Source organism: Esox lucius, chromosome 19 (assembly GCF_011004845.1).
Source record: "Esox lucius isolate fEsoLuc1 chromosome 19, fEsoLuc1.pri, whole genome shotgun sequence".
In the NCBI taxonomy this organism is placed as follows: Eukaryota; Metazoa; Chordata; class Actinopteri; order Esociformes; family Esocidae; genus Esox; species Esox lucius.
In genome coordinates this window covers 20,167,855-20,179,703 of record NC_047587.1, presented here as the reverse complement: position 1 = coordinate 20,179,703, position 11,849 = coordinate 20,167,855, and the positions used below count along the sequence as shown (strand labels likewise).

The 11,849-nt window shown below is 41.1% G+C and overlaps 1 protein-coding gene across 2 annotated transcripts; it reads left to right on the top strand.

Moving 5' to 3' along the window:
• Positions 1-3,784: 3,784 nt before the first annotated feature.
• sephs1 (selenophosphate synthetase 1) lies at positions 3,785-10,365 on the top strand. 2 transcript variants are annotated; one of them, XM_010890407.4, is made up of 10 exons: positions 3,785-3,857; positions 6,076-6,204; positions 6,593-6,689; positions 6,877-6,980; positions 7,726-7,833; positions 7,968-8,122; positions 8,616-8,706; positions 8,886-8,985; positions 9,129-9,341; positions 9,436-10,365. In XM_010890407.4, exons 2-10 carry the CDS (start codon positions 6,109-6,111, stop codon positions 9,648-9,650), a joined length of 1,179 nt encoding a protein of 392 aa, XP_010888709.1. In that variant the 5' UTR covers positions 3,785-3,857; positions 6,076-6,108; the 3' UTR covers positions 9,651-10,365. The 2 variants fall into 2 exon arrangements, with proteins under 2 accessions (XP_010888709.1, XP_010888710.1); XM_010890408.4 differs by having other exon boundaries at positions 3,812-3,871.
• Positions 10,366-11,849: the final 1,484 nt, after the last annotated feature.

The following is an 11,849-nucleotide window of genomic DNA, read 5'->3' as shown; positions in this document are numbered from 1 at the left end:
CCACTTGCCAAACCCTTCATAAAGACACATGTATGTACATGTACAGAAGACTGTGTATAACACAATATATATATGGTCTGATGGTATTGTGTTTAAGGTGGTTTGGGCATTAACTGTATAGAATTATTTCCACAAAGGTATCAGCTGCCATCATACATGAAAGACCTCCCAGTCATTATTAGATGTGTCCCTTTTTTCTCACAAGGTGGACCATTCTGGTTTTTGGTTTCAGCACCTTGTGGCTCTCTGTTGTAGATACATAATCATTAAGATGGGCTCCTGATGTATAGGAGTCTTGTACAGGATTGATCCACTAGATTTTAACCCTAGCGGGTAGTTCTGGGAATGGTGCTGTTTTGTTATGGCTGATGATATCCAATATCCGATATCATTTCCAACTACAGCTCTGGCAAAAATTAAGAGACACTGCACCTTTTTCTTTCCTTTCCAAAAAAGTTGAAAAGGAAAGTTTTGAGTGAGGATCAGAAGCATTCAATTTGCAGTGGTCTCTTAATTTTAACCCTTCTGTTGCTCACTCAAAACCTTTTAGACATTTTTGGAAAGGAAAGAAAAAGTGCAGTGGTCTCTTAATTTTTTTCCTGAGCTGTAGTTTTCCCGGCAGGGATGCCCATTCTGTTCATGACTGGAGTTGATTCTGTTAGGAAGTTGGCATACACTACATGTACAGCTACATTAAGGGAAGACAGGACTGAAAGTGCCCCTGTGACCGCTCTATACAAAATAGATATGAATTGGTGTGAGAAACAGTCATCATGGCATTATACTGTCACGCTATTTAACTGATTCCACCTTTGGATCTCAGAATGTGTTTTGGTTTTCGGATGAGCATCTTACGCCCAGGCTCTGAGATCAACATTCATGAACAGGTATTGTACTATTTTAAATGTTTTTATGCTATCAGAAAAGGGTAATGTTTGACTGTCAGAAAAACATATTTGTCAAACTCAGGCACATAAAACCTAATAAATGTAGGCAAATTGTTCCGGATTTTCACTCTATTGGGGACATACACATTACTATTTGAAAATGTAAACCATGTTTTTATTAATCTAGATTTACATTTTGAAAGACATCAAAAGAATCCTTTATTCTATCAAATGTTTTGTTTTCAAATAATTATTAACGTAACTTTTTCATTTTTTTCATAATAACAATGGTATTTATCTATATGTATAGTTGAACCCTCCAATCTCTACAAAGTAACACAAAAATATGCTTAACATTTGTTGCCATTGTTATAATATGATTTTAAAATATCAATGTAACAGGATGTAATTAAGCATAACAGAGTCAGAATAAGTTTCATTATGAAGTAATTTCACAAAAAACTAAGAATTTGTTCTGGCCGTTGTTGCAACAATTAATACAAAAGGAATAAGGGAAGTAAAAACAAATAACAACAGTGGACTGAGCATAGAAATAGTAGAGTGTGCATTAATAAATTAAAAAAATAACTAGTCCAGTTGAAGGTTGTGTTTGTGTGGGGAGGGGTTATAGATTTTGTCCAGTTGAGGGTTGTGTTTGTGTGGGGAGGGATTATAGATTTTGTCCAGTTGAGGGTTATGTTTGTGTGGGGAGGGGTTATAGATTTTGTCCAGTTGAGGGTTGTGTTTGTGTGGGGAGGGGTTATAGATTTTGTCCAGTTGAGGGTTGTGTTTGTGTGGGGAGGGGTTATAGATTTGTCCAGATGAGGGTTGTGTGTGTATGTGGGACGCGGGCTATAGTCAATTTGGTCCCGGGACATGTTCATAAGGCCTACTGCTGTGGGAAAGAAACTGTTCTTGGTCCTGATAGACCTTCTGCCAGAGGGGAGAGTTCTGAATAGTCTATTTCCAGGTGAGAGGGGTCAGCCACAATCAACAGTGTCCTAGAAGTGTGTAGGTCATGTAGAGACGGCAGATTGCAGGCAGTCACCATGCACACTCTACCACCATGCACAACTGGATACCTCAAGCTCTGTCAGATTGGATGGAGATGTCAGGGAAATGTGATTGTCAGGTCTCCCACAGATGTTTAATAGGCTTCAAGTCCGGGCTGTGGCCTTTTACAGAGTTGTATCGAAGTCACCCCAGCATTGTCTTGGCTGTATGCATCAGGTCATTGTCCTGCTGAAAGATATATCTTTGCCCCAGTCTGAGTGTGCTCTGGATCATTCTTTAAGGACTTATATGTATTTTGCTCTGTTCATCCTTCCCTCAATACTGACCTGTCACCCAGGCCCTGCCAGTGACAAGAATCCCCACTACCATGGCTTTGTGATTGGCATTCAGGCCTGATTTTGGTCTCATCATTTGAGAAATAAATGTCAACGTACCATTAGTATTTCAATAAAATGAGAGAATAGGTCAGGGTTTTGAATGCTTTTTTAAATGAAAGCATCTGGCTGTGCCAGAAAAAATATATACCATTTGTGTAATTACGGTACTTTCGGCAAAGATATCCACCAACAAGATAGACTGCAAGCTTTACTTGAGCAAGCAGTGAAGCATTTATAGACAAGAAACAACAGTTAACTTGAAATCAGCTTGCTTACCAAAATTCCCACTAGTGTTTTACACCTAAACAGGATTGTTCACTTCCTCTGATACACCAGACACTAGGGGTCACTGGCAGTGCCAACTGTAATCAATTTAATTCACAAGAGAGAAAGAATGCATGTGTCAGCTATGGAGAATTGAACCTCAGCGTGAATTTAACAGCTGCTATCATTGATGTCAAAAGAGGCATTGCTAAATGACTGACACTCGATGGCTCAAGTGTCACAGTGCCTTAAGTCAGATGCTGTATACACAGTTATCTGTTATAGCACCCCCCTGTGGTCATGAAAGGTGAGTCTTAACTGTTTGCATCATGTAAACCAAATGTTGAAAGAATATTAATTACAATGACCGATTTCTATAAATGTATGTCCCAAACCGTGCCCTCAAGAATGTGTATTGGTATATTTTGCCAAAGAATCCATAGTCTTTCGGATTTCATAATCCTTCAGGTACACACTAACAGAGACCTAGTGCCCTCCCCAATTTGATTTTGGGTTAAAATAAACATTTTAGTGCTATGTGTCGCAAATATAAGGTAACATTATGACACAAGACTATGAGGGGCATAGACATGAAAGGCCTGCTACACAAACACAATGACTTAAGAAATGGGCAACTATTTGCAGTGTTATCAAGGTTTAACACTCATATCACCCAGGGTTACGAGATACATAACTTTTCAATCAGCAACCCATTAATTCAGGCATTAATTTACAAGGGTATGTGTGAGCGTCATTTTTCACATGGTTAAAACCAGAACCTACATATTGTATAAACAAAACCGATGCTGTACCTATAATAGGTTATTCAGAATTAATTTAGCAATTCATTTACAGTTATTTGCTATTTTGCATTCATTTCCATTGTGGTTATGTATTAGATTACACAGTTTTAGACAGTTTACATATATACAATATTGGAGGGAAAAGAGTCCAACTAAATTAAAGGTACAATCCATTGTTGACTTTTTATTGCCAGACTCTACGGTTCTTTAAAGGGGAGGTAAAGGCGCCAGTCTCCTTGCGAAGGACCCTTTGTGATCTTGTGCTTTACCCCAAAATATCCCCCATTGTGATTACTTTCCGCACGTTATAATATTATCTGAACGCGTGTTCATCTATTTATTTCATGCATCTCCCAATGCCGATTAAATGTAAAATATTCTGTTGTAATATAAAAAACAAAAGATAATGTATTTTTCATCAGGCTTTATTCAAGGGCAACCGATTTACTCCCAATGCATTCTGGTACCGTACCTTGTCTTGTATCGGGAGAACCGCCGCTAAAGCAAAACCGGTAAGGATAAACTGGTGAGAGCAATTAAAGGGGAAATGTTATACGAATATAACTCTGCTTCAGCTCTATAAATGCAAAGGGGGGGACTTTAAATATCTGTAAGGCGACATATTATTACAAACTGTGTGCAAGTTGCATGTACGGCGCTGTTTTATTGTTACAAAGTATGTGAAGCGCATCTCGCATGGCGCTGGACACGAAGGGGTTAATTTTTTCCACCGCCGACATTTTTATATAGTGCTCTCCCGGTTACTTCGAAACATAAAAATATTTTCTTAATTCTGTTCTCGATTTTTTTTAATGATTTACATGACATGATTGTTTTACCACTTTTTTAACTATTTATGAAGTCTGATCAGTCACAAACGAAGTCCCACTTGATTGTTACTGTAGCACATCACTAGGTCTAGCAAGCAGGCTAGTTAAGAATTAGCTCTCTGGTAAGCTACAGGCACGCAGCTGTAAGACATGAAAAGCCCACAAAAGTATTGATACCATAGTGTTTCAACGGGTTTTCATATCGGTTGTTAAGATACTTGATTAATATTGGTAACGTTTGACTGTTGAAGTTGATTTGGCTGCAAATGTCTGGGGCAGTTAGTGCTGGCGTTCGCACACTAGACCAACTTCACATCCTTTTTTGCACTGTATCATAAAGGGCTTCGAAAACGTCCCTCTCAAACACTGGTAGGACCTAGGCCCTGGAACGAAACTATTTCGCCACAGCCATGTTAAAATACCGGATCACACAGTTAAAGTTTGTTCTTAGTCGCAGAACAGAGTCTGCATCTGGGATTTAGTTTTATTTACACAATTTGTCATATTTATCTTATAAATAACACGAGAGCATGAGACCAGATCGATTAGTTCGGTCTGAATTTATTTCGGTGCTTTAAATCTGTCACAGTACAGTAAAGGGGACGTGTTATTTGAATAGCTCAATTCATACATAGAAGCAATTCAACATGTTTTACAAAGAAAAGGAAATGAAAAAAATGTAGTAGAACAAAAACAAATACTAGAATAACAACGTTAATAATAATAAAACAGAATAAAAACATAATTATTAGATTACATGAGGGAGCTATAAAAGCTGTACGGCTAACAGTGTGGTTACATTTAAGCGCTCAGTCATAGTCACGTGGAAAGAGAAGTGTTTTTAACCTGGATTTAAAATATATATCTCTGGGGCATGTCTAAGATCTTCATGTAGTTTATTACAGTTGTATACAGCATAACTGCTAAATGCAGCTTCGCCATGTTTAGTTTGGGTTCTGGGCTCTACTAGCTGCCCTGAGTTCATGGATCTAAGAGCCCTGCTCTATAATCTTCAACACATCAGAAATGTTTTTGGGGCCTAAACCATTCAGTATTTCATAGACTAAATGCACCACTTTAAAATCTATTCTGTAACTGACTGGAAACCAGTGCAAATATCAGGAGTGATGTGCTCTATTGGTCCTGGTTAACATTCCAGCAGCAGAATTCTGAACGAGCTGCAGCTGTTTTACAGTCTTTTTGGGGAGTCCAGTTAAGAGGCCATTTATCTCTAGTAGTCAACCCTACTAGAGATAAAAGCATGGATGAGCTTCTCATTGTCTTTTTAGGATACTAACAGGATTCTAATTAATTATGGTTTTCATCAGGTGGTTGTTTATGTCAAACTAGTTTGTGATCTACTTGTGGTCTCATTTATCCTGTAAAATTGATACTTTTACTAAGTAAGTTTGACTAAGAACAACGACCTGGGAGCAATTTGGGATAAGTGCCTTGCTCAGAGACTGAACAACATACTTTTTGTTCACCTTACCAGCTCTGGATTAGAACTAGCGACCTCTTTTAACAGGCCGATACTCTCATCACCAGGCTACCCTGCCACCTAAAAATGTACTTTTTATGGCATGTTTAAGAGGTTTATGTTAAAGAATGTATGGAATCTTACCAAACTACGTTCCAAGTTGGAGTTTATATATGTCAATTGATAGGTTATATATGCAGCATATATGAACAGGGTTAGCTTTTATGGGACCAATACTGTGCATCACAGTTCAGCACTCTTGAAAACACTCTACTCAACTCACCCCAAGGTCCTTGTCCGTTTTGTCCACTTGATTCACTTTATCATGATCCTGGATGCTGATGCTGGTCGAACAGAGAAGAATATATGTAGTCAGTAGTCCAGCCATTGCTCCCCTTCTCCCTGTCTTGTTCTCCCCAGGTTATTGACTAAGGTCCCCAAGTGTCTCCAGCCATGTCTGTGAGGGAGTCGTTTAACCCAGAAAGCTACGAGCTAGACAAGAGCTTCAGACTCACACGCTTCACTGAGCTCAAAGGAACCGGCTGCAAGGTAGGCTTTTCAGCACAGTCGCTGTGAACACAGACTTTTTAGGCTACCTGTAAGACTGACTACTGGTGTAATGGTAACAAACTTGTTGCTCACTTGATAAAGCACAGTGCTTGTAACACTAGGGTAGTATGTTTGATTCCGGGGACCACCTTTGCGTATAATGTATACATGTGATTGCATGTTGCTCTGAAGTGTTTTTTAAATTACATCAGTATTATTGTTATGTGATTTTTGCTGCTTCCGACATCCCACATTTGCTTTATTTAATGTAATTGCTACACAGTTTAAAGTGTGTACATTTTCAGAAAAACATTACAAATGCTAGAAATTGGGATGATAGTGATTATGTAAAATGTTTGTTTTAAGTGAGCCGCTTGCTATTCCTTAGGTGCCCCAGGATGTGCTACAGAAGCTTCTAGAAGCCCTACAGGAGAACCACTATCAAGAGGATGAACAGTTCCTCGGGGCTGTAATGCCCAGACTGGGTGGGTACACACAATCGCGAGCTCCATTTTGCAGATAACTTTCAGGTTCCTGTTTAGCTCAGTCAGTTAGAGCGCGTCTGCTTGTGGGTTTGTTTCCCACAGAGGCCAGGTCGGAAATGGATAAGGGTGTCAGCTAAATCACTAAAATGTTTATTTATCACAGTCAAATAATAAATGTTCTATGCAGGCATTGGTATGGACACCTGTGTCATTCCCCTGAGACACGGGGGTCTTTCCCTTGTCCAGACGACAGACTACATCTACCCCATAGTGGACGACCCCTACATGATGGTAGGTTCTCACGCTGTACCCAGTATTACCACTTCAGACAAGTGCCAGTCATTCCCGCCATTAAGTTCCATGTGACCGCTGAGTGACAGTCATCTACTGTTTTGCGCTCAAGCACTTTCACTGATGCATTGGTAGGACACGACTTGACGAGATCTCAGGTCTCCAATGGACTCAGCTCCTCTTACTCCCTAATCACGCGGACATTTATGCGAATAACAGTGCAGGCCATATATTTTATTCTAGTGGTGTAATAAAATGGTCTAATTACACACACAGGTTAGAATTTAAATTATACTTTCATGTAACTGCTCGACAGAATTACAACTCTTCATGCTTGGCAGTAGTTTCGCTATAAGGAGCATTATGCTATTGTCCACTCAAATACATTTGTTTCATCTCAAGTCTGTAAGACCTGCCTAAAATAATAATAATTATGTATATTAAAATTTGATTAATAAGAGTTTCTAAAATGTAAACGGTCCAAATCAATGGCTGGACGTCTGGCTATGTCAGATGTGTTTCTGTTAATTAACGGTTAACAACCATGACACTAGCTGTGAATTGATCGATAATGCCAGTAATGAGTGGCACTTCCCTGGGCATATTATCTCAAAACGTGGTGAATAGACCAATATCATTTCAATGAGAACTTACAGAGAGCTTTGGATTCGATTTATTTCCCCCAGAGTAAGTATTATCAAAAGCATAGCAAAATTGCTTTCTTGATTCCTGTCTGTGTCTCTAGGGGCGGATTGCATGTGCCAACGTTTTAAGTGACCTGTACGCCATGGGAGTAACGGAATGTGACAACATGTTGATGCTTCTGGGGATCAGTAACAAACTTTCAGAAAAGGTAATGCAATGAACAGACACACCCTGAAACACACTGAACGGACACGCCCTGAAACACACTGATTGGACACACCCTGAAACACCACCACTGTGTAGCAGCTGGTCACTTAATGGTCGTGTCTTGGTCCTGGTCAGGAGCGGGACAAGGTGATGCCTCTCATCATCCAAGGGTTCAAAGATGCGTCAGAGGAAGCGGGCACGTCTGTTACCGGGGGACAGACGGTCCTCAACCCCTGGGTTGTCCTGGGAGGGGTGGCCACTACGGTCTGTCAACCCAACGAGTTCATCATGTAAGACTGTCTTTCACTGACCTCTGCCCTCCTGTCTTTCACTGACCTCTGCCCTCCTGTCTTTCACTGACCCCCGCCCTCCTGTCTTTCACTGACCCCCGCCCTCCTGTCTTTCACTGACCCCCGCCCTCCTGTCTTTCACTGACCCCCGCCCTCCTGTCTTTCACTCACCCCTCCCCTCCTGTCTTTCACTGACCCCCGCCCTCCTGTCTTTCACTGACCCCCGCCCTCCTGCCTTTACTGACCCCTCCCCTCCTGTCTTTCACTGACCCCTCCCCTCCTGTCTTTCACTGACCCCCGCCCTCCTGTCTTTCACTGACCCCCGCCCTCCTGTCTTTCACTGACCACCACACTCCTGACTTTTGGGGATTTATTTCCCATCTCCTGCAATTCTTTTGTTATTTTCTCTTCTCCTATCCTCTAATCTGACTGGTTTGATAGGATCCTTGTTGTGATGGTAATGATAGCTGTACTGTTGTCTGCTGTTGTTCAGGCCAGACAACGCTGTGCCAGGAGATGTGTTGGTTCTCACCAAACCTCTGGGGACACAGGTGGCTGTGGCTGTACACCAGTGGTTGGACATTGTGAGTCTATACAACATCAACTCTGCTTTGCTTTACTTGATTGCACTGTAATTCAAACATGACAATGTCCCTGTAACAACCAAGCTTTCATATGTACAGTTGGAATCACTGAAACATCTTTAAGGAGGTGGCAGCGCCTTGAAGGCGATCTATCATGTGTGTACATCTCTGTCCTGCAGCCTGACAAGTGGAATAAGATCAAATTGGTGGTTACTCAAGAGGACGTAGAACTGGCCTATCAAGAAGCCATGATGAACATGGCCCGACTCAATAGGACAGGTACACACGCATTTGATTTTCAATCCTTGCGGGAACCTAAACAAATGACAGGTGCTGGCGTTTTTACCCTCTCTGCTACCTCATCCCTCCTGCAGTACCACTGCCTGTGATGTGAATATGGATCTGGTCCTTCTCCTTTCCAGCGGCAGGCCTGATGCACACCTTCAATGCCCACGCTGCCACTGACATCACTGGCTTTGGGATCCTGGGCCACGCACAGACTCTGGCACGGCAACAGCGCAGTGAGGTGTCGTTCGTGATCCACAACCTCCCCGTGCTCGCCAAGATGGCCGCCGTGTCCAAGGCTTGCGGGAACATGTTCGGACTGATGCACGGCACATGTCCAGAGACATCAGGTGTGTTCCTGTGTGGATTTTACTGGTCTGTTGTGCAGTTTTTTTCTCGCCCCTCTCATTCAGTCTCATCACACACCCCTCTCTCCGCCTGTAGGTGGTCTGTTGATCTGTCTTCCCAGGGAGCAGGCGGCTCGTTTCTGTGCGGAGATTAAGTCTCCTAAATACGGCGAGGGTCACCAGGCCTGGATCATCGGTATTGTGGAGAAGGGCAACCGCACTGCCCGCATCATTGACAAACCAAGAATCATCGAGGTCACTCCTCAGCTCTCCACACAGAATGTCAACCCCACGCCCGGGGCCACCTCATAAAACCCCCCACGCTGCACTGCAGACCGGAACCAGAGAGCTTGGAGAGTTTTTTTTTAGACGCATATTCTAGAAAACCATCCTACAGTGTGTCAAATGAATACACGTGTGTGAATGTGTGTGTGTATATATATATATATGTGTGTATGTATATGTGTGTGTATTTATATATATACACACACACAAACACACACACACACACTTACACGCAAAATTAACTGGGTTGCTGTATGTGTACACCTGCCTCAGAGAGAAGCCTTAGGGGCAGGTCATCACAGAATGGATGCATTAACAAAAAAGAAAGGAAAACAAATCTCTAAAATGAAAAGAACAAAGTAAAAATCCATTTGCCTTTTGTGTCTGTAATCTGTTACGTTTAACTGAAGAGGCAGGCAGCGTCTGGGTTTGAGAATAGATGATTATCTGATACTGTTGATTCATTCTGAATCTAGAGACTGGGTGTCCGTTGCCTCTTGGGCTCTTTTTAAAGGATGCTCACTGTTGACAAGCCAGTGTAATCAGTGGGTAGCGAGATAGCGTTTTTGTTTGTCCGTTCACTATGTGTACAGTTTAAAAGCCTAGTTATAGTTCAATGCTGTAACCGATGCCTTGAAAGATTGAAAATAACCGAAGAGGAGTGTAAACATTCGGGTTGCTTTTTTTACTTTTCACTTTTTGTATTATCCCCCAAAAATCAAATAAATCAAATAGATGTATATTTTCTTGCCTGTTGTTTTGCAGTAGCACCATCTAGGTGACTGCCTGAAGGAATGCATCTTTGGATTGGACTCCCTGTTTGTATTGCTAGCCTGAATTTCAAATCAGTGAAACGTTCATTCATAAAAGAAAAAGTCCTTAAATTCAGTCTCCCAGGGATTTAGAGTGTACCTACCTATGGATATGTGATCACACTGAGTAGGATTTGGAGGAAGTCTGACAATTGTGTCCCAACTGAGTTTTCTGGAAGCAGGTGTCATGATACAAGGCAGATGAAATTATGTGGGTTGGGTAACACTGCTCCATGAAACTAGTACCACTGCATCCATCTGTAGCAGAGCTTACTCTATCGGATGTTCCAATAATATCTTCCACTAGAGGTTCCATAAAATGTGTGTACTGTTAATGTACTTTGCTCAAAATTGCCAACACTATAGCAAGTGTTCCACCACCATATCCCAATAAATCTACATTCGGTTTCTAATCATCTGGGTTGGGACGAGTGTGTATTTGTACTCTCCAGTCAGCTGGTGGAAGGCCTTTTCAACTGTCTGTACTATAAAGGGTTGTGTGGCACTCTGCTTCCCAACTAAAATAAACCTGCATCCTTACACTGAAGGACTGGGCCTGTTCTCTTTGGTTTTTTAAAGCAGGAAGTAGCTATCTTCACAAAATTGGGTTATGTAGAAGCACATATCTGTAGTGTAAATCCTCTGATGTACATGGTAACTGCAAACATCTGTGGTTGTGTTGGCAGTCCTAGTCTCTGCCCAGTCATCCGCGTGATGATTGGAGGACCTGACGATCTGTCAAACTGCATCTCCTTTTGACTGACAGCGGTCTGTACTATAAGAAGTCACTGAAGCAATTTCGCACTCAGTCCCATCGCGGATTTTTCAAGTGTATTCGAAAGACTAACTGCTGCAATATTTCTTGATATTTGTTTGGCGAAATTGCTAGCCGATTATAGGCTACACCACAATCCTTGTTTCAGTTTTACAAAGTTTAATATATATATTTTTAGATAGTTCATTTATTCATTCATATACAGCCCCCGAGTGTCACTACAAATGAAGACCATCAGAGGGTTATAATGTAGGCCGAAAATGAGCTTCCCATCTTTGAAAGAGCAGCAGCCGCCACTGCTGTATAAACAAAAAATACAACTAGATAATATGTAAACAAGCAATACAACTACATACTATATAAAAAACAATGAAACTATATAAACAAAATACAACTACATAATATATAAACAAACAATACAAATAATTATGTGTGTAGTGTGTGCATAGTTTGTGTGCGGCTTAAATTAGTAAAATAATCTTTTATGAAAAAAAAAATCCTCCAAACATGACAATTATAAACCGTTAGGTTTGAATGCTGATTGGATAATTGCCGTTGGATATAACGACTTGGAACTTGGTTAAAACATGTTTTACTGTTCTAGTTTGTTAACCGTTTGACAATAATTGGACAAACACA